General features: G+C 49.3%; 1 protein-coding gene across 4 annotated transcripts in view; it reads left to right on the top strand.

Moving 5' to 3' along the window:
- The window catches only part of PIWIL4 (piwi like RNA-mediated gene silencing 4), a 733,536-nt gene that overhangs the window by 84,689 nt on the left and 623,423 nt on the right, over positions 1–25,424 (top strand). For all 4 annotated transcript variants that reach the window (XM_063951459.1, XM_063951461.1, XM_063951460.1 and 1 more), the window contains exon 3: positions 20,500–20,576. In XM_063951459.1, the coding sequence (XP_063807529.1) occupies positions 20,505–20,576 (72 nt within the window). In that variant the 5' untranslated portion in view covers positions 20,500–20,504. The remainder of the gene's footprint in view (positions 1–20,499; positions 20,577–25,424) is intronic.

Below are 25,424 nucleotides of genomic sequence, written 5' to 3'. Positions count from 1 at the left end.
CATTGCGCCAGGCAGAGCACGTTATTATACACATTGCGCCAGGCAGAGCACGTTATTATACACATTGCGCCAGGCAGAGCACGTTATTATACACATTGCGCCAGGCAGAGCACGTCAGTATACACATTGCGCCAGGCAGAGCGCGTCAGTATACACATTGCGCAAGGCAGAGCACGTTATTATACACATTGCGCCAGGCAGAGCGCGTCAGTATACACATTGCGCCAGGCAGAGCACGTTATTATACACATTGCGCCAGGCAGAGCGCGTTATTATACACATTGCGCCAGGCAGAGCACGTTATTATACACATTGCGCCAGGCAGAGCACGTTATTATACACATTGCGCCAGGCAGAGCACGTTATTATACACATTGCGCCAGGCAGAGCACGTCAGTATACACATTGCGCCAGGCAGAGCGCGTCAGTATACACATTGCGCCAGGCAGAGCACGTTATTATACACATTGCGCCAGGCAGAGCGCGTCAGTATACACATTGCGCCAGGCAGAGCACGTCAGTATACACATTGCGCCAGGCAGAGCACGTTATTATACACATTGCGCCAGGCAGAGCGCGTCAGTATACACATTGCGCCAGGCAGAGCACGTCAGTATACACATTGCGCCAGGCAGAGCACGTTATTATACACATTGCGCCAGGCAGAGCACGTTATTATACACATTGCGCCAGGCAGAGCACGTCAGTATACACATTGCGCCAGGCAGAGCGCGTCAGTATACACATTGCGCCAGGCAGAGCGCGTCAGTATACACATTGCGCCAGGCAGAGCACGTTATTATACACATTGCGCCAGGCAGAGCGCGTCAGTATACACATTGCGCCAGGCAGAGCACGTTATTATACACATTGCGCCAGGCAGAGCACGTTATTATACACATTGCGCCAGGCAGAGCATGTTATTATACACATTGCGCCAGGCAGAGCACGTCAGTATACACATTGCGCCAGGCAGAGCGCGTCAGTATACACATTGCGCCAGGCAGAGCGCGTCAGTATACACATTGCGCCAGGCAGAGCACGTTATTATACACATTGCGCCAGGCAGAGCACGTCAGTATACACATTGCGCCAGGCAGAGCGCGTCAGTATACACATTGCGCCAGGCAGAGCACGTTATTATACACATTGCGCCAGGCAGAGCGCGTCAGTATACACATTTCGCCAGGCAGAGCACGTTATTATACACATTGCGCCAGGCAGAGCACGTTATTATACACATTGCGCCAGGCAGAGCACGATACAGACACACACATACTTATTATAAGTACACAAACATCGACACACATGTATTTAAACAGACACAAACACAAGCTGCCCATCCCTGTTACCGGGTTGCTGGGTGCTGAGAATGGCAGGGGATCCATGACGATAAGGTCACAACCTGGGAGTAGCTGCGGATTAAGGAATTAGCCGGGAACAGAGCTCTTTCCACTCCGCGTCTCCTGCTGCGGGCCCCCAGGCCCGAGCTCCATAGACACACTGCCTGACATGCTGTCCTGCCCCCGCCGCCAGGTAATCACTGATCCGTTCTGGGCGCCGCTCTCTCTGCTGTGTCGGGCCGGCTGTGCGTGCGGGGAGGCGGCAGCAATGTCTATCAGTAACACGGTGGGACGGGGAGCTCACGGCAGCAATTGTAAGGGGACGGGGAGGCGGCACCAACCACGCTCCACCCTCCCTGTCTATCAGTGACTGAGGGGGGGGGGTGCTCACCGCAGCGCAGCACCAATTGGAAGGGGACGGGGAGGCGGCACCAACCACGCTCCCTCCCTGTCTATCAGCGACCCGGGGGGGGGAGCTCACGCCAGCGCAGCACCAACTGGAAGGGGAGGAAGCAGGAGGATTATAACACTGGCTGGTCGCGGTGTGCAGCGGTAATCACAGCGCGTCCTGTGGGACCCGCTGATTTTTGAAAATAGCGAGTATTTGCGATCACTGGCGCCAGGTCAAGGGACCCTCAGGCGATAGCTGTGGACGCTCTGGTGACACCGTGGGTGTACTAGTCGGTTTATGTGTTCCCTCCTCTGCCTCTCATACCCAAGGTACTGAGGATAATAAGAAAAAGAGGAGTAAGACTATACTCATTGTTCCGGATTGGCCAAGAAGAGTTTGGTACCCGGAACTTCAAGAACTGATCTCAGAGGACCCATGGCCTCTGCCGCTCAGACAGGACCTGCTGCAGCAGGGGCCCTGTCTGTTCCAAGACTTACCGCGGCTGCGTTTGACGGCATGGCGATTGAACGCCGGATCCTGAACGAAAAGGGCATTCCGGAGGAAGTCATCCCTACGCTGATTAAAGCTAGGAAAGAAGTGACCGCAAACCATTATCACCGCATATGGCGAAAATATGTTGCGTGGTGTGAGGCCAGGAAGGCCCCAACGGAGGAATTTCAGCTGGGCCGTTTTCTGCACTTCCTACAGTCAGGGGTGACTATGGGCCTAAAATTGGGTTCCATTAAGGTCCAGATTTCGGCTCTGTCGATTTTCTTCCAGAAAGAACTGGCTTCACTGCCTGAAGTTCAGACATTTGTTAAGGGAGTGCTGCATATTCAGCCCCCTTTTGTGCCTCCAGTGGCACCTTGGGATCTCAACGTGGTGTTGGATTTCCTAAAGTCGCATTGGTTTGAGCCACTTAAAACCGTGGATTTGAAATATCTCACGGGGAAAGTGGTCATGCTGTTGGCCTTGGCTTCGGCCAGGCGTGTGTCAGAATTGGCGGCTTTGTCATGTAAAAGCCCTTATCTGATTTTCCATATGGATAGGGCAGAATTGAGGACTCGTCCCCAGTTTCTCCCTACGGTGGTATCAGCTTTTCATTTGAACCAACCTATTGTAGTGCCTGCGGCTACTAAAGACTTGGAGGATTCCAAGTTGTTGGACGTAGTCAGGGCCCTGAAAGTTTATGTTTCCAGGACAGCTAGTGTCAGGAAAACTGACTCGCTATTTATCCTGTATGCACCCAACAAGCTGGGTGCTCCTGCTTCAAAGCAGACTATTGCTCGCTGGATCTGTAGTACGATTCAACTTGCACACTCTGCGGCTGGACTGCCGCATCCTGGATCGGTGAAGGCCCATTCCACGAGGAAGGTGGGCTCTTCTTGGGCAGCTGCCCGAGGGGTCTCGGCTTTACAACTTTGCCGAGCAGCTACTTGGTCGGGGTCAAACACATTTGCAAAATTCTACAAGTTTGATACCCTGGCTGAGGAGGACCTTGAGTTTGCTCATTCGGTGCTGCAGAGTCATCCGCACTCTCCCGCCCGTTTGGGAGCTTTGGTATAATCCCCATGGTCCTTACGGAGTTCCCAGCATCCACTTAGGACGTCAGAGAAAATAAGATTTTACTCACCGGTAAATCTATTTCTCGTAGTCCGTAGTGGATGCTGGGCGCCCATCCCAAGTGCGGATTGTCTGCAATACTTGTATATAGTTATTGTTTAACTAAAGGGTTATTGTTGAGCCATCTGTTGAGAGGCTCAGTTATATTTCATACTGTTAACTGGGTATAGTATCACGAGTTATACGGTGTGATTGGTGTGGCTGGTATGAGTCTTACCCGGGATTCAAAATCCTTCCTTATTGTGTCAGCTCTTCCGGGCACAGTATCCTAACTGAGGTCTGGAGGAGGGTCATAGTGGGAGGAGCCAGTGCACACCAGGTAGTCCTAAAGCTTTCTTTAGTTGTGCCCAGTCTCCTGCGGAGCCGCTATTCCCCATGGTCCTTACGGAGTCCCAGCATCCACTTAGGACTACGAGAAATAGATTTACCGGTGAGTAAAATCTTATTATTAGCCTTCTTTGCTGCAGTCCTACTTTGGGTACTACTGCTTAGCTTGCTATCTATGAGGACACCTAAGTCCTTTTCCAGTACAGAAACCCCTAATTTTACCCCATTTAGTAGGTAGGTGTAATTTATGTTCTTGTTACCACAGTGCATTACCTGAACATAAATTAGTGGAATTAATTGCGGAAATGATGGTGCTCCTGCGCAAGCAAGGAGTCCCAATTATCCCATACTTGGACGATCTCCTGATAAAAGCGAGATCGAGAGATCAATTACTGAAAAGCGTGTCGCTCTCCCTGAGAGTGCTGCAGCAACACGGCTGGATTCTAAATCTACTAAAGTCACAGTTGATTCCAACGACTCGGCTATCTTTTTTGGGCATTATTCTGGACACGGAAAAGAAGAGGGTTTTTCTCCCAACGGAAAAAGCCCAGGACCTCCAGAACATGGTCAGAGACCTGCTAAAACCAAAAAGAGTGTCAGTTCATCAATGCACTCGTGTACTGGGAAAAATGGTGGCGGACTACGAGGCCATCCCCTTCGGCAGGTTCCATGCGAGGACGTTTCAGTGGGACCTTCTGGACAAGTGGTCGGGGTCCCATCTACTAATGCATCAATAAAATAAGCCTGTCCCCCAGGGCCAGGGTGTCTCTCCTGTGGTGGCTGCAGAGTGCTCACCTTCTAGAGGGTCGCAGGTTCGGCATTCAAGACTGGGTTCTGGTGACCACGGACGCGAGCCTCCGAGGATGGGGAGCAGTCACACAAGGAAGAAATTTTCAGGGACTTGTCTACACATCAATGTGCTGGAATTAAGGGCCATATACAACGGCCTACGGCAAGCGGAGAATCTTCTTTGCGACCTACCCATTCTGATTCAATCGGACAACGTCACAGCCGTGGCTCATGTAAACCGCCAAGGCGGGACAAGGAGCAGAGTGGCAATGGCGGAGGCCACCAGGGTTCTTTGCTGGGCGGAAAATCATGTAAGCGCTCTATCAGCAGTTTTCATTCCGGGAGTGGACAACTGGGAAACAGACTTCCTCAGCAGACACGATCTCCATCCATGAGAGTGGGGTCTTCATCAAGAAGTTTTTGCAGAGATAACAAGTCGTTGGGGACTTCCTCAAATAGACATGATGGCGTCACGCCTCAACAAGAAGCTTCGGAGGTATTGTTCCAGGTCAAGGGACCCTCAGGCAGTGGCGGTGGACGCCCTGGTGACACCATGGGTGTTTCAGTCGGTCTATGTTTTCCCTCCTCTTCCGCTCATCTCAAAAATATTGAGAATCACAAGACGAAAAAAAGTGCAGACAATACTCATTGTTCCGGATTGGCCCCGAAGGGCCTGGTATTCAGATCTTCAGGAAATGCTCAGAAGATCCGTGGCCTCTTCCTCCCAGGGAGGACCTGTTGCAGCAGGGACCCTGCGTGTTCCAAGACTTAGCGCGGTTACGTTTGACGGCATGGCGGTTGAACGCTAAATCCTAGCTCTGAAAGGTATTCCGGGGGAAGTCATCCCTACTCTAATCAAAGCTAGGAAGGAGGTAACGGCGAAACATTATCACCGTATCTTGAGGAAATATGTATCTTGGTGTGAAGCCAAGGATGCTCCTACGGAAGATTTCCACCTTGGCCGTTTTCTCCACTTTCTACAGACAGGAGTGGATATGGGCCTAAAGTTAGGCTCCATTAAGGTGCAGATTTCGGCCCTATCAATATTCTTTCAGAAGGAATTGGCTTCTCTCCCAGAAGTCTAGACTATTGTAAAGGGAGTGCTGCACATCCAGCCTCCTTTTGTGCCCCCAGATGCACCATGGGAACTTAACGTGGTGTTACAGTTCCTTAAATCACACTGGTTTGAACCTCTTCAAACGGTTGACTTAAAGTTTCTCACTTGGAAAGTAGTCATGTTGCTGGCCTTGGCTTCTGCAAGGCGGGTGTCCGAATTGGCGGCTTTGTCTCACAAGAGCCCCTATCTGATTTTCCATGTGGATCGAGCTGAATTGAGGACTTGTCGCAATTTCTGCCTAAGTTGGTTTCGTCGTTTCATATGTACCAACCTATTGTGGTTCCAGTGGCTACGGGGGATTTGAGGATTCCAAGTCTCTTGGTGTAGTCAGGGCCTTAAAAATTTATGTAGCCAGGACGGCTCGAATTCGTAAAACAGAGGCACTGTTTGTCATGTATGTGGCCAACAAAGTTGGCGCTCCTGCTTCTAAGCAGACTATTGCTCGCTGGATCTGTAACACAATTCAGCAGGCTCATTCTACCGCGGAATTGCCGTTACCTAATTCGGTAAAGGCCCATTCCACTAGGAAGGTGGGCTCTTCTTTGGCGGCTGCCCGAGGCGTCTCGGCTTTACAGCTTTGCCGAGCAGCTACTTAGTCGGGTTCAAACACTTTTGCAAAATTCTACAAGTTCGATACCCTGGCTGATGAGGACCTCATGTTTGCAGAGTTCGCAGAGTCATCTGCACTCTCCTGCCCTGTCTAGAGGATGCTGGGCGCCCGTCCCAGTGCGGACTAATTTTCTGCAAGGCTTGTATATAGTTATTGCTTACATAAGGGTTATGTTACAGCTTAGATCAGTCTTTGGCTGATGCTGTTTTGTTCATACTGTTAACTGGTTCGTATATTCCATGTTGTACGGTGTGGATGGTGTGGGCTGGTATGTATCTTGCCCTTAGATTAACAAAAATCCTTTCCTCGTACTGTCCGTCTCCTCTAACCACAGTTCTCTAACGGAGGTCTGGAGGAGGGGCATAGAGGGAGGAGCCAGTGCACACCCATCTAAAGTCTTTTAGAATGCCCATGTCTCCTGTGGAGCCCGGCTATACCCCCCATGGTCCTTACGGAGTCCCCAGCATCCTCTACGGACTAGGAGAAAAAGATTTACCGGTAGGTTTAAAATCTTATTTTCTGTTGTACTAGCTATGTAGCCCTGGGAACTTTATGGTCCCTCTGGACATCCAGGATGCTTACTGACATGTACCTATAGTGCCCACTCATCAGCAATACCTTCGGTTTGCTGTCCTACAGCAGCATTTCCAATTTCAGGCATTGTCTTTTGGATTTTCTATGGCTCCGAGGGTCTTTACCAAACTTATGGCTGTCATGACAGCTCAGATTCGTCGTCATGGGATCAGAATACTCCTCTACCTGGACAACCTGCTGATTATGGCAGCACGGATTGCGTAATGGTTAGCACTACTGCCTCACAGCACTGAGGTCATGGGTTCAGTTCCCACCATGGCCCTAACTGTGTGAAGTTTGTATATTCTTCCCGTACTTGCTTGGGTTTCCTCCGGGTACTCCAGTTTCCTCCCACAATCCACAAATATGCAGGTAGGTTTATTAGCTCCCAAGGAAAATTAACCCTAATGTGAATGTGTGTGCGTGTACATGTGTTAGGGAATATAAATTGTAAGCTCCACTGGGGCAGGGACTGATGTGAATGGCCAAATATTCTCTGTAAAGCGCTGCGGATTATGTGTGCGCTATATAAATAACTGGTAATAAATAAACTCTACAGAGGTCCTCCACCGCCATCTTGAGGTAACCATAGCCTTCCTGCAGAGACACGGTTGGCTAATCAACTGGTAAAAATCTTCCCTGATCCCCTCTTGTATGGTACATCTGGGAGCTCATCTGGATGTTCACGTACACAAGAGTCTTCCTTCCAGCAGACAAGATTGCAGCACGACAAGTACCAGTGCGCAGATTTTTCCACAGTCGCAGAGTGTTCATTCACTCCGCAATACAGACCTTGGGATCCATGGTATCCACCGTCGACGTGGTGGAATATGCTCAGTTCCACTCCAGGCCGCTACAGCACCCTATCCTATCCAGGTGGAATGGGCAACCCAAGCAGATAGACAAAGGTCCTCTCTCCAGAAGTTCGGATATCGCTCCCGTGGTGGTTACAAACCTCCCACCTAGACAAGGGTCGTCATTTCTGAAATCCGGATTGGGTCCTACTCACCAGGGACGCAAGCCTCCTTGGGTGGGTGGCAGTCACCGGACAAGACCACTGGACTCCCACAGAGAGGGGCTTACCAATCAACGTCCTAGAACTTCAAGCTGTCTACAGGGCCCTCACTCTGGCTCAGGACATTCTTCAGGGTTGTCCTGTCCAAGTCCAGTTAGACAACACCACGGCAATGGTCTAAGTCAATCACCAGGAAGGGACTTGCAGTGTCTCGGCAATGAAGGAAGTGATGCAAATTCTCCAATGGGCCAAACGCCATCTTCACGGTCTTCATCCTGGGGACCCTCAACTGGGAGGCAGTCTTCCTCAGTCATCAGGATGTGCACGCCAGAGAATGGTCTCTATATCCAGAAGTCTTCTACCTTCTGGTAGACAAATGGGGTCTTCCGGAAGTGTAGACAAATGGGGTCTTCCAGAAGTGGACCTCATGGCACAACTACAAGCTTCCAATGTACTTGTCCAGGACAAGGACCCCGTAGTAGCCTACATGGATGCATTGGCAGTCAAATGGTCTTTCCATTTGGCTCACCTCCTTCCCAGGGTGCTTCGCAAATTCAAGAAGGAAGGCGGCACCGTGATTTTGAACCATTGGTTCACAGATCTCCAAAGTCTATCCATAGGCATTCCCTGTCTACACCAGGAGTTAGCTCACCTGTCTTTGACAGTTTGACTCTTGAGTATCTCTCTTAAGGTCAAAAGGTTTTTCCTGTTCTGTCATTCAGACAATGACTGCTTCAGCCCGCATCTATAAGTGTGGCATGCTTACTTCTAGTGATGTGCTCAACAACACTATGATCCACTGGTTTTTCGGGTTTCCAAAATCCTGGCCTTTCTCCAGGCAGGATTGGATCTCGAACTCCACCTTGCTTCTCTTAAAGTACAAGTCTCGGCTTTGCCAGTTTGGTTCCTGAAACGGATTGCTTCATTGCTTGATGTGCATACCTTCCTCCAGGGGTTACTGCATATTCAACCTCCCTTTGTCCCTCTGGTTGCTCTGTGGGATTTATATATAGTTCTCCATGCATTACAGAAGTCACCGTTTGAACTACTGGACTCTGTTGACCTCAAATGGTTAACAGCAAAGACATTTTTTCTTTTGGCTATAGCCTCGACAAGAAGGGTATCAGATTTGGGAGCGATTTACTGCCGCTCCCCATTTTTGATCTTACATCATGACAGAGCGGTCCAACGGAACAAACAGGGTTACCTCCCCAAGGTGGTGTCCAGCCTCCATCTTAATGAACAAATTTTAGTACTGGACTTCCATTTGCTAGACCTCTTGGTAGGTATGGCCTCCTTGGATGTGGCCTGTGCTCTTTGGATCTACGTGGACCATACTAGTTCCATCAGGAAAACTGTTTCCCTCTTTTATTCCACAAGCGGGGCTGACCAGCTAACAAACAGACTCTGACCAGATGGCTTTGCATGCTTACACGCAGGCTGACCTTCCTGTGCCGGATACAGTGTCTGCTCATTCTTCTCGCTCTGTGGGACCTTCGGGCAGCCCGTCGTGGCGCGTCTGCTGAATAACTATGCAAGGCAACCACATGGTCTTCTGTCCACATGTTTCTTAGGTTCTTTGCCTCTTATAAGTTTGCCTCTCAAGATGCTTCATTTGGACGCAACGTGGTCTCAGCCTAGGAGCGTCACCTCCCTAGTTCAGCTGCTTTGGAATATCCCCAATGTCATCCCTACGGATGTCTATGGACCCTGAAGAAGAAAATAAGAGTTATGGTAAAACTTACCTTTGTTAACTCTTTTTCTACAAGGTCCATAGGCTCCCCAGGGCACCCACCCTGGATTATCTAGCTTCAATGGGTTACTTTTCTTGGTCACTGGTTCCCGTGTCGTTGGTGTGAGAGTGTGTTAACTGTGTGTATCGTTCTACCTCCTCTCCAGCTGCTGCTTTGGGCTTGTTAACAAAACTGAGGAGCCTGAGCTGTGGGCAGGGTATGGGGGAGAAGGACCAGTGCATCTCGGAAGCTCGAAAAGCTTAACTGTTTGGTGCCGGATCCTGGTCTCCACCATCTTACCCCCTAATGTCATTCCCGTGGAGCCTATGGACCTCGAAGAAAAAGAGTTAACAGAGGTAAGTTTTACCATAACTCTTTTTGTGCACTGCGCACGCTTTACCAGTGAGCATACGCAACTTGGAGCTTGCAATGAGTTTTATGCATCTCCACTTAAAGCTCAGTGCATATAATGGCATTTGCACCTAGGCTAAGTGTTCCATGGGCATGTCATAGGCAGAATTGCAGGCTTTTCAAACTATGCAGAGATCCTGATTTCACACAGATCTTTTGCACTGGGTATAGGGTAAAGTAAGTTTGCACTGCTTGTGATGGTGGCTACTTCCACAAGTAGATTGATAGGTGTGTTGCAGCCTCATAGATATGAGCGGATATTCTCTTTTATTTCCATGTGTGCAACTCTGTAAATTCTCATGAGCAGGCACTGGCGTATCTATAATGGGTGCAGTGTTTGAGGTGCTGACGGGGTCCAGAGGGGCCCACAACGCATACCCTGCATCCATTTTTTCAATACATACCCTCCTGTCCTAGGTTCTGGGCCAGCGCTAGTGTCTCCTAGTGACCCTAGTACTCAGTCTATTGCTCTGCCGGCTAGAGAGGCGGGAGCCCGGATGGAGACTGCACAAGTCCTCCTCCTCTCTTGATGTACTCCTACAAGCAGGGACCTCTTACCTCATGTGCTTTTCCTTTCTTGAACCATCATCTCCTTCCCACTGCAAACAACAGCACCAAACCTTTGAGTTCTGCCCTCCCTGCTGCTTATTTGAGTGCTATGACTGCTGATGCAGCAATGGGGGTCATTCCGAGTTGTTAGCTCGTTGACGATTTTTGCAAGGCACGCAGGGCGCATGTGCTTAGTTATTTAACTAAAAACTTAGCAGATTTGCTGTGGATTCTGTGGCGCTTTTCAGTCGCTCTGCTGATCGGTAAATGATTGACAGGAAAGGGGCGTTTCTGGGTGGTAACTGAGCGTTTTCCGGGAGTGTGCTAAAAAACGCATGGGGTGTAAGGGAAAAACGCCGGAGTGTCTGGAGAAACGGGGGAGTGGCTGGCCGAACGCAGGGCGTTTGTGACGTCAAACCAGGAACTGAACGGACTGAGCTGATTGCAATCTGTGAGTAGGTCTGGAGCTACTCAGAAACTGCAGGAAAAGATTTATTAGCAGTTCTGCTAATCTTTCATTCGCTATTCTGCTAAGATAAGATACACTCCCAGAGGGCGGCGGCTTAGCGTGTGCAATGCTGCTAAAAGCAGCTAGCGAGCGAACAACTCGGAATGAGGGCCAATGTTTATAAGCCTGGTCCATGTTCTGCAATGTTCTGCATTGTAAGTCACTTTTGTTTCTCTTGTTTTGTTTATACTGTTTCATACCCTTCAGCTGCACCTTTTTGCCAGGTACAGTACCTTTTTTTTATGGTCTGTACTGATTTTTGACTCTCCAAACTTCCATTGAAAGTATAGGAAGGGGGATGTGGCCACGCCCCCTTTACCCATGACCACGCCCCCTTTCCTAATTTGTACCGATTTGTATGTGTAAAATGTTGGAGGGTATGCTGTTTCTGTATATGTTCTGTGTAAGGTTCTGCGGATCCCTTGTGGTGCTGTATTAATAAAGGATAATAAAACAAATCCCTGAATTACCATATCGCTGTTCCTCTATTTCACCATTGTTTCTTTATAAAAATGTTTATAGTAGTTCTTTGTTGTATTCTATTTAATTATTACATTCTGTGTGTTTTTAAATGTTAGCTATTTGCTAGAGATATAATAGAGTAGAAGCCTTTGGACATACTTAGTGGACCTGCTGGCCTTTACTGCACATTTTATGTGTAGACCAATGAGGATAAAACCTAGATGAGAACTTCTGCTGCATGTGGCAATGTAAAACGTGTAATGCCAGTCACACCCTGAGATATGGAAGCTGTTATAGGGACTGTGTCTCACTGTTGCAGAGTGTGCCATCTTCAAAATGGTATGGAAACAGTGATTACATGGGATCGCTAGAATTCCAGTTGGATGATAAACAATACCAGTGTGTGTGTGTGTGTGTGTGTGTGTGTGTGTGTATGCGTCATCGACATAAGACAATAACACAACGAGGTCATGCAAGAAATGATCAGTTCGTCTAGCCCAGGGATGGGGAACCTTCGGCCCTCCAGCTGCAGTTGAACTACACATCCCAGCATGCCCTGCAACAGTTTTAGCATGGCCAAATAGCAAAACTGTAGCAAGGCATGCTGGTATGTGTAGTTCAACAACAGCTGGAGCGCCAAAGGTTCCCCACCCCTGGTCTAGCCAGATGACTGGTATAGACCTCTGTGCCCGGATGGAAATGCAGAAATTTTGCATACAGTGAGATTTGGATGGTTCTTGGCCAAATCTTACTTCCAGTGAAATTGGCCATTTCAAAGCTGGAATTGGGCAGTGTCAGTGCCAGCGTACAGAACTGACCTTACTTGTGGTAGTGTCATGGGGGTGTCATGAATATGTATCTAAAGCTCTGTGTGTTTTTGAGTTGTGCGTACGGGGAATGGAAGTCTGTTTTTGATGGATCTCCTGCACCTAGCATGGTGCTGATTCAACTTCAGAACCCGGTGATGGTGGTTGCGGCGACTAGCATTAATTCAATGGGCGGTATAGCTTTCTGATTGCAGGTCCATGGATCCTCCCAGTAGCTGGATGGAATCTTGTATTAGGATAAGATAGTAAATCTGTCTGCAATAACAGCCACCTTGCATGCGACTCAGCCCCAGTGTGTGGACATTGATTTATTTTATAAAGAACAGCGTTCATTCCAGCATACTGCACCTTTCAAACTCTGTGCACTTCCTCTTTGTCGCTGTCTGCTGTGGTGCATCTAGCACAGTCTGGTCTGTATTCAGTGCTGAGATACAGAACGTTGGGGGTCATTCCGAGTTGATCGTAGCTGTGCTAAATTTAGCACAGCTACGATCATGTTCCCTGACATGCGAGGGGGCGCCCTGCACAGGGCGAGCCCGCCCCGCACAGGGCGAGCCCGCCCCGCATGTCAGTGCCCCCCCCCCCACAGAAGTGCAAAGACATCGCACAGCGGAGATGCCTTTGCACTTCAGGAGTAGCTCCTGGCCAGCGCTGCTTTAGCGAGCTGGCTGGGAGCTACTCCCCGCTGCGGCCCGCCCCCCGTTTCACCCCTCCCGGCCATCGATCGCCTCTGCCTGTCAATCAGGCAGAGGCGATCGCTGTCCTGCTACGGCCTTTGGCCGTCCGGTATGCGCAGGTGCATTACGGCGCCGGCGAATGCGCAGCAGGGACCCGTTCGCTCTGCTGCGTTAAAACGCAGCGAGCGAACGGGTCGGAATGACCCCCAGAGTGTGCTAGAAGCATCAAAGCAGAGAGCTACACCCCTGGCAGGAAAGAGGAACTGCATGAGTTTTGAAAGGTGCTAGAGTGAACGCTAAAGGATCCGCTCAGTCCTTGCCGCAGTGCGGCTTACAGACTAAACTCTACAACACACTGTCACTTTGGTTTGTCAGAAGCTCGCTGACCTACTAGCAGTGCTTGGACTGGATGTGGCATATGGCGGTATGCCATACCACTTACATGTTCCATACAGTTTCATGCCGCCACTTCTAAATGTTCATACTGCCAGTGCCCCCAGAAGGAAATGCACGCAATCACAGGGAGAACATACAAACTACACATGGGGTAGTTTACTGGTTGCAGCAAAGCCCATGGCCTCGCTGCTTTGAGGGAGCAATGCTAACTACTTTGCTAAGTACTGCCGGAATACATACGTATTCCCGGCGGACGGGTTGCTGGCTGTCAATATCCCGACAGCGGCATCTCACCCGCCAGAATGCCGGCAGCAGGACGAGAACGCAGTCGTCTCTGCACTCGCCACAGATTTTATTCCCACTGTATGTGTGTCATGGACACCCACGAGTGGGAATAGCCCCCTGTGCGCCAGCTGTCGCCATTGTCGGCTGACGGGATTCCGCCGTCGTTATCCTGACCACCAAGATCCCGACCGCCGGCAAATGAACTACATGCTGTACTGTCACTATAATGTTCCTCATACTTTTCATCTTGGTTTTGATGATCTCCTGAACGTTTGCCATATACATTTCATTAATGTTACGTTTAGCTCTTTTATATAAAGACTCCTAAGAAAGATTCTGGCACTATCAGACAAGTTTTGCGATGTCATTCTTCTAATACAGCCTGTAACATGACACAATCCGATTGTCTGGTACTTTGGGGGAGAGTTTTAAAATATTGGAGAGAGATAAAATACCAAACAATCAACGTCTAGCGGTCACTTTACAGGCTGAATTTGAAAAATGACAGATATGAGCTGATTGGTTTGTAATTCTCTCCACTTATGTCTCTCCAAGCTTTGCCAACCCTTCCCCTTTATCTTTGCCCAAGGTTTGAGACATCTACCCCATAATAATCCTGTTTACATCGCTACGCAGTTTTGATTCCTTTTCGTCTGGCATGTCAATTATGTAAATGTTAGATAGAAAAACTATGCATGAAGATATGTAAATATCTTTATTTTCTCTGACGTCCTAAGTGGATGCTGGGGACTCCGTAAGGACCATGGGGAATAGCGGCTCCGCAGGAGACGGGGCACAAAGTAAAAAGCTTTAGGACTACCTGGTGTGCACTGGCTCCTCCCCCTATGACCCTCCTCCAAGCCTCAGTTAAGATTTTGTGCCCGAACGAGAAGGGTGCAATCTAGGTGGCTCTCCTGAGCTGCTTAGAGAAAAAGTTTAAAGTAGGTTTTTTACTTTCAGTGAGACCTGCTGGCAACAGGCTCACTGCATCGAGGGACTAAGGGGAGAAGAAGCGAACTCACCTGCGTGCAGAGTGGATTGGGCTTCTTAGGCTACTGGACATTAGCTCCAGAGGGACGATCACAGGCCCAGCCATGGATGGGTCCCGGAGCCGCGCCGCCGTCCCCCTTACAGAGCCAGAAGACTGAAGAGTCCGGAAAATCGGCGGCAGAAGACGTCCTGTCTTCATTAAGGTAGCGCACAGCACCGCAGCTGTGCGCCATTGCTCTCAGCACACTTCACACTCCGGTCACTGAGGGTGCAGGGCGCTGGGGGGGGCGCCCTGAGACGCAATAGAAATACCTTTTTTTGGCTAAAAATACATCACATATAGCTCCTGGGCTATATGGATGTATTTAACCCCTGCCTAAATTACAATAAAAAAGCGGGAGAAAGGCCGCCGAAAAGGGGCGGAGCCTATCTCCTCAGCACACTGGCGCCATTTTTTCCTCACAGCTCCGTTGGAGGAAGGCTCCCTGACTCTCCCCTGCAGTCCTGCACTACAGAAACAGGGTAAAACAAGAGGGGGGGGGCACTAAATTGGCATATTAATATATACAGCAGCTATATTAGGGAAAAACACTTATATAAGGTTATCCCTGTATATATATAGCGCTCTGGTGTGTGCTGACAAACTCTCCCTCTGTCTCCCCAAAGGGCTAGTGGGGTCCTGTTCTCTATCAGAGCATTCCCTGTGTGTGTGCGGTGTGTCGGTACGTTGTGTCGACATGTATGAGGAGGGAAATGGTGTGGAGGCGGAGCAATTGCCTGTGTTAGTGATGTCACCCTCTAGGGAGTCGACACCTGACTGGATGATCTTATGGAAAGAATTACGTGATAGTGTCAGCACTTTACAAAAGTCTGTTGACGACATGAGACAGCCGGATAATCAGTTAATACCTGTACAGGCGTCTCAAACACCGTCAGGGGCTCTAAAGCGCCCGTTACATCAGGTCGATACAGACACAGACACGGACACTGACTCCAGTGTCGACGGTGAAGAAACAAACGTATTTTCCAGTAGGGCTACACGTTACATGATCACGGCAATGAAGGAGGTTTTGAACATTTCTGATACTACAAGTACCACAAAAAAGGGTATTATGTGGGGTGTAAAAAAACTACCCGTAGTTTTTCCTGAATCAGATGAATTAAATGAGGTGTGTGATGAAGCGTGGGTTTCCCCCGATAAAAAACTGCTAATTTCTAAAAAATTATTGGCATTATACCCTTTCCCGCCAGAGGTTAGGGCGCGCTGGGAAACACCCCCTAGGGTGGATAAGGCGCTCACACGCTTAACAAAACAAGTGGCGTTACCGTCTCCTGATACGGCCGCCCTCAAGGAACCAGCTGATAGGAAGCTGGAAAATGTCCTAAAAAGTATATACACACATACTGGTATTATACTGCGACCAGCAATCGCCTCAGCCTGGATGTGCAGTGCTGGGGTGGCTTGGTCGGATTCCCTGACTGAAAATATTGATACCCTGGACAGGGACAATATATTATTGACTATAGAGCGTTTAAAAGATGCGTTTCTATATATGCGAGATGCACAGAGGGATATTTGCACTCTGGCATCAAGAGTAAGTGCGATGTCCATTTCTGCCAGAAGAGGATTATGGACGCGACAGTGGTCAGGGGATGCGGATTCCAAACGGCATATGGAAGTATTGCCGTATAAAGGGGAAGCGTTATTTGGGGTCGGTCTATCGGACTTCGTGACCACGGCAACGGCCGGGAAATCCACCTTTCTACCCCAAGTCACCTCGCAGCAGAAAAAGATACCGTCTTTTCAGGCTCAGTCCTTTCGTCCCCATAAGGGCAAGCGGGCAAAAGGCCACTCATATCTGCCCCGGGGCAGAGGAAGGGGAAAAAGACTGCAGCAGACAGCCTCTTCCCACGAACAGAAGCCCTCCCCCGCTTCTGCCAAGTCCTCAGCATGACGCTGGGGCCTTACAAGCGGACTCAGGCACGGTGGGGGCCCGTCTCAAGATTTTCAGCGCGCAGTGGGCTCACTCGCAAGTGGACCCCTGGATCCTGCAGGTAGTATCTCAGGGGTACAAATTGGAATTCGAGACGTCTCCCCCTCGCCGGTTCCTGAAGTCTGCTTTACCAACGTCTCCCCCCGACAGGGAGGCGATATTGGAAGCCATTCACAAGCTGTATTCCCAGCAGGTGATAATCAAGATACCCCTCCTACAACAGGGAAAGGGGTATTATTCCACGCTGTTTGTGGTACCGAAGCCGGACGGCTCGGTGAGACCCATTTTAAATCTGAAATCCTTGAACACTTACATAAGAAGGTTCAAGTTCAAGATGGAGTCACTCAGAGCAGTGATAGCGAACCTGGAAGAAGGGGACTATATGGTGTCTCTGGACATCAAGGATGCTTACCTCCATGTCCCAATTTGCCCTTCTCACCAAGGGTACCTCAGGTTTGTGGTACAGAACTGTCATTATCAGTTTCAGACGCTGCCGTTTGGATTGTCCACGGCACCCCGGGTCTTTACCAAGGTAATGGCCGAAATGATGATTCTTCTTCGAAGAAAAGGCGTCTTAATTATCCCTTACTTGGACGATCTCCTGATAAGGGCAAGGTCCAGAGAACAGTTAGAGGTCGGAGTAGCACTATCTCAAATAGTACTACGACAGCACGGTTGGATTCTAAATATTCCAAAATCGCAGCTGATTCCGACGACACGTCTGCTGTTCCTAGGGATGATTCTGGACACAGTACAGAAAAAGGTGTTTCTCCCGGAGGGGAAAGCCAGGGAGTTATCCGACCTAGTCAGGAACCTCCTAAGACCAGGCCAGGTGTCAGTGCATCAATGCACAAAGGTCCTGGGAAAGATGGTGGCTTCTTACGAAGCGATTCCATTCGGCAGATTCCACGCAAGAACTTTTCAGTGGGATCTGCTGGACAAATGGTCCGGATCGCATCTTCAAATGCATCAGCGGATAACCCTGTCTCCAAGGACAAGGGTGTCTCTCCTGTGGTGGTTACAGAGTGCTCATCTCCTAGAGGGCCGCAGATTCGGCATTCAGGATTGGGTCCTGGTGACCACGGATGCCAGCCTGAGAGGCTGGGGAGCAGTCACACAGGGAAGAAATTTCCAGGGCTTGTGGTCAAGCATGGAAACGTCACTTCACATAAATATCCTGGAACTAAGGGCCATTTACAATGCCCTAAGTCAGGCAAGGCCTCTGCTTCAGGGTCAGTCGGTGTTGATCCAGTCGGACAACATCACGGCAGTCGCCCACGTAAACAGACAGGGCGGCACAAGAAGCAGGAGGGCAATGACGGAAGTTGCAAAGATTCTTCGCTGGGCGGAAAATCATGTAATAGCACTGTCAGCAGTGTTCATTCCGGGAGTGGACAACTGGGAAGCAGACTTCCTCAGCAGACACGATCTCCACCCGGGGGAGTGGGGACTTCACCCAGAAGTCTTCCACATGATTGTGAACCGTTGGGAAAAACCAAAGGTGGACATGATGGCGTCCCGCCTCAACAAAAAACTGGACAGATATTGCGCCAGGTCAAGGGACCCTCAGGCAATAGCTGTGGACGCTCTGGTAACACCGTGGGTGTACCGATCAGTGTATGTGTTCCCTCCTCTACCTCTCATACCCAAGGTATTGAGAATCATAAGAAGGAGAGGAGTAAAGACTATACTCGTGGCTCCGGATTGGCCAAGAAGGACTTGGTACCTGGAACTTCAAGAGATGCTCACGGAAGACCCGTGGCCTCTACCTCTAAGAAAGGACCTGCTCCAGCAGGGACCATGTCTGTTTCAAGACTTACCGCGGCTGCGTTTGACGGCATGGCGGTTGAACGCCGGATCCTGAAGGAAAAAGGCATTCCGGATGAAGTCATCCCTACCCTGATCAAAGCCAGGAAGGATGTAACTGTGCAACATTATCACCGTATTTGGCGTAAATATGTTGCGTGGTGTGAGGCCAGGAAGGCCCCTACAGAGGAATTTCAACTGGGTCGTTTCCTGCATTTCCTGCAAACAGGACTGTCTATGGGCCTAAAATTAGGGTCCATTAAGGTTCAAATTTCGGCCCTGTCAATATTCTTCCAAAAAGAACTAGCTTCAGTTCCTGAAGTTCAGACGTTTGTCAAGGGGGTACTGCATATACAGCCTCTTTTTGTGCCTCCAGTGGCACCTTGGGATCTCAATGTAGTTTTGGGATTCCTAAAATCACATTGGTTTGAACCACTCACCACTGTGGACTTAAAATATCTCACATGGAAAGTGGTAATGATGTTAGCCCTGGCTTCAGCCAGGCGTGTATCAGAATTGGCGGCTTTATCCTATAAAAGCCCTTACCTAATTTTTCATACGGATAGGGCAGAATTGAGGACTCGGCCTCAATTTCTTCCTAACGTGGTTTCAGCATTTCACTTAAACCAGCCTATTGTGGTGCCTGCGGCTACTAGGGACTTGGAGGATTCCAAGTTGCTAGACGTAGTCAGGGCCCTGAAAATATATGTTTCCAGGACGGCTGGAGTCAGAAAATCTGACTCGCTGTTTATCCTGTATGCACCCAACAAGTTGGGTGCTCCTGCTTCTAAGCAGACTATTGCTCGTTGGATTTGTAGTACAATTCAGCTTGCACATTCTGTGGCAGGCCTGCCACAGCCAAAATCTGTAAAAGCCCATTCCACACGGAAAGTGGGCTCATCTTGGGCGGCTGCCCGAGGGGTCTCGGCTTTACAACTTTGCCGAGCAGCTACTTGGTCAGGGTCAAACACGTTTGCTAAATTCTACAAATTTGATACCCTGGCTGAGGAGGACCTGGAGTTCTCTCATTCGGTGCTGCAGAGTCATCCGCACTCTCCCGCCCGTTTGGGAGCTTTGGTATAATCCCCATGGTCCTTACGGAGTCCCCAGCATCCACTTAGGACGTTAGAGAAAATAAGAATTTACTTACCGATAATTCTATTTCTCATAGTCCGTAGTGGATGCTGGGCGCCCATCCCAAGTGCGGATTGTCTGCAATACTTGTACATAGTTATTGTTACAAAAATCGGGTTATTGTTGTTGTGAGCCATCTTTTCAGAGGCTTCTCTGTTATCATACTGTTAACTGGGTTCAGATCACAAGTTATACGGTGTGATTGGTGTGGCTGGTATGAGTCTTACCCGGGATTCAATATCCTTCCTTATTGTGTACGCTCGTCCGGGCACAGTATCCTAACTGAGGCTTGGAGGAGGGTAATAGGGGGAGGAGCCAGTGCACACCAGGTAGTCCTAAAGCTTTTTACTTTGTGCCCAGTCTCCTGCGGAGCCGCTATTCCCCATGGTCCTTACGGAGTCCCCAGCATCCACTACGGACTATGAGAAATAGAATTATCGGTAAGTAAATTCTTATTATAAGCAGAAATGATTACTGTGGCAACGTTACTGGGAGAAATGTGCGCAAATGACTGTATATCAAAGTGCTTAAGCTGTACACGTCGAAGTATACCGTTGTTTTGACAGCAAATGCGTCTGGTCTACAACAAAGCATCATCGGCATGTATTTGCGTCTGTCCTACAGTAAGTGCCAAAGCTACTCCTAATAGGCATGTACCCCTGTGTCTACAGGTCTACATGAGCTTAATTTTCCTAAACACGCCCTTACTGTACTCCGCACACGTTAGACTGCACCATCCATCCCCTGTAGCACCCCCCCCCCCCCCCCTCCCGGCCCCATAGGGTGTCGTGCGTTCGTTTGGGTACATGGAGCAAAGTAGCCAAGATATGCTATGCACACTGATGCACGCCCCGTTCTGCAATAGCCCCAGTGTGTTAATCAGGATTGTCATTGGCTTGTATTACTGACTTATTTTAAAAAAAACGTTATTTTTTATAGGAAATATGGACGGACGGCCTCCTAAAAGAAAGCTGTCTGATAGTGGACACGGTTCCAGTACCAGAACATCTGAACGGGTATCTTTCATTATTTTCTGTAATAATGTTCACCAGGTTCCTACTACATTCTTATGTATAATTCTCTGTATACTGCACCCTCTTGGTGTATTCCTGATGAAGCTGGTCTTCTTAATGCAATATAAAAATGTTACAAGACTTTAATACAATTATCAAATCACAACCTCGCTGAAGCTGAACCAATGTTACTTACAATGCAGCTTACATTTTCATTTCCATAGGAGCAAGTCACATCAGTTTGCGGGTGTGGGGACCAGCAGGCTCTGTTTTGCTGGTCCCCATCACATGATTCTTGCGATATAGCCGCTGGATTTAAAGCAGCAATTAGTTTTAAGGCAAAAACAGCCTGGTTTTGAGTTACAACAAACTGCCATTTTAAATATAGTGACTAGGGGGGTAATTGAGACCTGATCGTAACAGCAAATTTGTTAGCAGTTGGGCAAAACCATGGGGGTCATTCCGAGTTGTTCGATCGTTATATTTTTCTCGCAACGGAGCGATTAGTCGCTAATGCGCATGCACAATGTCCGCAGTGCGACTGCGCCAAGTAAATTTGCTATGCAGTTAGGTATTTTACTCACGGCATTACGAGGTTTTTTCTTCGTTCTGGTGATCGTAATGTGATTGACAGGAAGTGGGTGTTTCTGGGCGGAAACTGGCCGTTTTATGGGTGTGTGCGAAAAAACGCTACCGTTTCTGGGAAAAACGCGGGAGTGGCTGGAGAAACGGAGGAGTGTCTGGGCGAACGCTGGGAGTGTTTGTGACGTCAAACCAGGAACGACAAGCACTGAACTGATCGCAGTTGCCGAGTAAGTCTGGAGCTACTCAGAAACTGCTAAGAAGTGTCTATTCGCAATTCTGCTAATCTTTCGTTCGCAATTTTGATAAGCTAAGATTCACTCCCAGTAGGCGGCGGCTTAGCATGTGCAAAGCTGCTAAAAGCAGCTTGCGAGCGAACAACTCGGAATGAGGGCCCATGTGCACTGCAGGGGGGGCAGATGTAACATGTGCAGAGAGAGTTAGATTTGGGTGTGGTGTGTTCATACTGAAATCTAAATTGCAGTGTAAAAATAAAGCAGCCAGTATTTACCCTTCACAGAAACAATATAACCCACCCAAATCTAACTCTCTCTACACATGTTACAGTATATCCGCCACACCTGCAGTGCACATGGGGGGTCATTCCGACCCGTTCGCTCGCTGCGGGTTTAACGCAGCAGAGCGAACGGGTCCCTGCTGTGCATGCGCCGGCGCCTTAGTGCGCCTGCGCATGTGGAACAGCCGAAGGCCGTAGCAGGACAGCGATCGCCTCTGCCTGATTGACAGGCAGAGGCGATCGATGGGCGGGAGGGGGCGAAACGGCGTAGGCGCGGTCCAGCCCAACGCAGGCATGGCCGGACCGAAGGGGGTGTGGGCCGCATTGGCTGCGTGACGTCATATGCAGCTGCTGCGGACCAGGGAGCGATGAGTAGCTCCCAGCCAGCATGCTAAAACTGCGCTGGCCAGGAGTTACTCCTGAAGTGCAAAGGCATCTGCGGGGGGGGGGTTGGGGGGGGGGGGGGCGGACCGACATGCGGGGCGGGCTAGCCCTGTGCTGGGCGTCCCCCCACATGTCAGGAAAGATGATCGTAGCTGTGCTAAATTTAGCACAGCTACGATCAACTCGGAATGACCCCCCATGGTTTTGCCCAACTGCTAACAAATGTGCTGCTACGATCAGGTCTGAATTACCCCCTATATCGCTAGAATCGCATTGGGATCAGCAAATCGGGGCCTTTTACATGACGGCCGATGCTTCTGTGATGTTGAATATTTTCTACAGGTTCTTTATCTGTCCATCACTAGTACTATAGTTAGAAGATATTTACATATGTAATGTACGACATGGACGCAGAAGCACAGAGATGCAGCATTGTGCTAAAATATGCTAATTCCGCAGGAGGAGTCTTGTATAATGGACGTCTCATCCCGGCATCACTGATCCAACGGACAACTCTACATGACCATCTGAGTAATGATCAGGTTACTCTGGTTGGCCGTGTTTTCCGTCAGCCGGGGGCCATTGTTGCTGTGTCCAAGGACATAGCCACTGGCCTCAACATGCTCCGTTTTTTTGGAAAGCTGACTGTGCCTGCCCTTTATGGCATCTTAGGGGGCAGCGTCATCACAGACGGAGATCTGCACACGCAGTACAGGTCCTGTGCACGTACAGATATGAAAACATTGGAGATATACAGAAACCATTGGGATTGCATGCATCTCTGAATCATGCTCAGAGTTATTTGTAATACAAGAAACATTTGTATCTTACCTTGTCTATTGTTATTTCTCTATCGTCCTAGTGGATGCTGGGGTTCCTGAAAGGACCATGGGAATAGCGGCTCCGCAGGAGACAGGGCACAAAAGTAAAGCTTTCCGATCAGGTGGTGTGCACTGGCTCCTCCCCCTATGACCCTCCTCCAAGCCAGTTAGATTTTTGTGCCCGGCCGAGAAGGGTGCAATCTAGGTGGCTCTCCTAAAGAGCTGCTTAGAGAAAGTTTAGCTTAGGTTTTTTATTTTACAGTGAGTCCTGCTGGCAACAGGATCACTGCAACGAGGGACTTAGGGGAGAAGAAGTGAACTCACCTGCGTGCAGGATGGATTGGCTTCTTGGCTACTGGACATCAGCTCCAGAGGGACGATCACAGGTACAGCCTGGATGGTCACCGGAGCCTCGCCGCCGGCCCCCTTGCAGATGCTGAAACATGAAGAGATCCAGAATCGGCGGCAGAAGACTCCTCAGTCTTCTAAAGGTAGCGCACAGCACTGCAGCTGTGCGCCATTTTCCTCTCAGCACACTTCACACGGCAGTCACTGAGGGTGCAGGGCGCTGGGAGGGGAGCGCCCTGGGAGGCAAATGAAAACCTATTTGGCTAAAAAATACCTCACATATAGCCTCCGGGGCTATATGGAGATATTTAACCCCTGCCTGAATACACTAAAGAGCGGGAGACGAGCCCGCCGGAAAAGGGGCGGGGCCTATCTCCTCAGCACACAGCGCCATTTTCCTTACACAGCTCCGCTGGTCAGGACGGCTCCCAGATCTCTCCCCTGCACTGCACTACAGAAACAGGGTAAAACAAGAGAGGGGGGGCAAAATAGTGGCAAAAATTATATTATAAAAGCAGCTATACAGGGAGCACTTATTATAAGGCTATCCCTGTCATATATAGCGCTTTTGGTGTGTGCTGGCAAACTCTCCCTCTGTCTCCCCAAAGGGCTAGTGGGGTCCTGTCTTCGTTAAGAGCATTCCCTGTGTGTCTGCTGTGTGTCGGTACGTGTGTGTCGACATGTATGAGGACGATATTGGTGTGGAGGCGGAGCAATTGCCTGTAATGGTGATGTCACTCTCTAGGGAGTCGACACCGGAATGGATGGCTTATTTAGGAAATTACGTGATAATGTCAACACGCTGCAAGGTCGGTTGACGACATGAGACGGCCGACAAACAATTAGTACCGGTCCAGACGTCTCAAAAACACCGTCAGGGGTTTTTAAAACGCCCGTTTACTTTAGTCGGTCGACACAGACACAGACAGGGACACTGAATCCAGTGTCGACGGTGAATAAACAAACGTATTCCTTATTAGGGCCACACGTTAAAGGCAATGAAGGAGGTGTTACATATTTCTGATACTACAAGTACCACAAAAGAGGGTATTATGTGGGATGTGAAAAAACTACCGTAGTTTTTCCTGAATCAGATAAATTAAATAAAGTGTGTGATGATGCGTGGGTTCCCCCCGATAGAAAATTATGGGCGGTATACCCTTTCCCGCCAGAAGTTAGGGCGCGTTGGGAAACACCCCTTAGGGTGGATAAGGCGCTCACACGCTTATCAAAACAAGTGGCGGTACCGTCTATAGATAGGGCCGTCCTCAAGGACCAGCTGACAGGAGGCTGGAAAATATCATAAAAAGTATATACACACATACTGGTGTTATACTGCGACCAGCGATCGCCTCAGCCTGGATGTGCAGAGCTGGGTGGCTTGGTCGGATTCCCTGACTAAAAATATTGATACCCTTGACAGGGACAGTATTTTATTGACTATAGAGCATTTAAAGGATGCATTTCTATATATGCGAGATGCACAGAGGGATATTTGCACTCTGGCATCAAGAGTAAATGCGATGTCCATATCTGCCAGAAGATGTTATGGACACGACAGTGGTCAGGTGATGCAGATTCCAAACGGCACAAAGGTGTATTGCCGTATAAAGGAAGAGGAGTTATTTGGGGTCGGTCCATCGGACCTGGTGGCCACGGCAACTGCTGGAAAATCCGCCGTTTTTACCCTAAGTCACATCTCTGCAGAAAAAGACACCGTCTTTTCAGCCTCAGTCCTTTCGTCCCTATAAGATCATATCTGCCCAGGGATAGAGGAAAGGGAAGAAGACTGCAGCAGGCAGCCCATTCCCAGGAACAGAAGCGTTCCACCGCTTCTGACAAGTTCTCAGCATGGCGCTGAGACCGTACAGGACCCCTGGATCCTACAAGTAGTATCCCAGGGGTACAGATTGGAATGTCAAGACGTTTCCCCTTCGCAGGCTCCTGAAGTCTGCTTTACCAAGGTCTCCCTCCGACAAGGAGGCAGTATGGGAAAAAATTCACAAGCTGTATTCCAGCAGGTGATAATTAAATTACCCCTCCTACTACAAGAAAAGGGGTATTATTCCACACTATATTGTGGTACTGAAGCCAGAAGGCTAGGTGAGACTTATTCTAAAAAATTTTTTTTGAACACTTACAAAGGTTCAAATCAAGATGGAGTCACTCAGAGCAGTGATAACGAACCAGGAAGAAGGG

The sequence above is a fragment of the Pseudophryne corroboree genome, chromosome 2 (assembly GCF_028390025.1).
Source record: "Pseudophryne corroboree isolate aPseCor3 chromosome 2, aPseCor3.hap2, whole genome shotgun sequence".
NCBI classification, from domain to species: domain Eukaryota; kingdom Metazoa; phylum Chordata; class Amphibia; order Anura; family Myobatrachidae; genus Pseudophryne; species Pseudophryne corroboree.
Note: the sequence above shows the minus strand (reverse complement) of the source record. Positions and strands in the feature narration are given on the sequence as shown.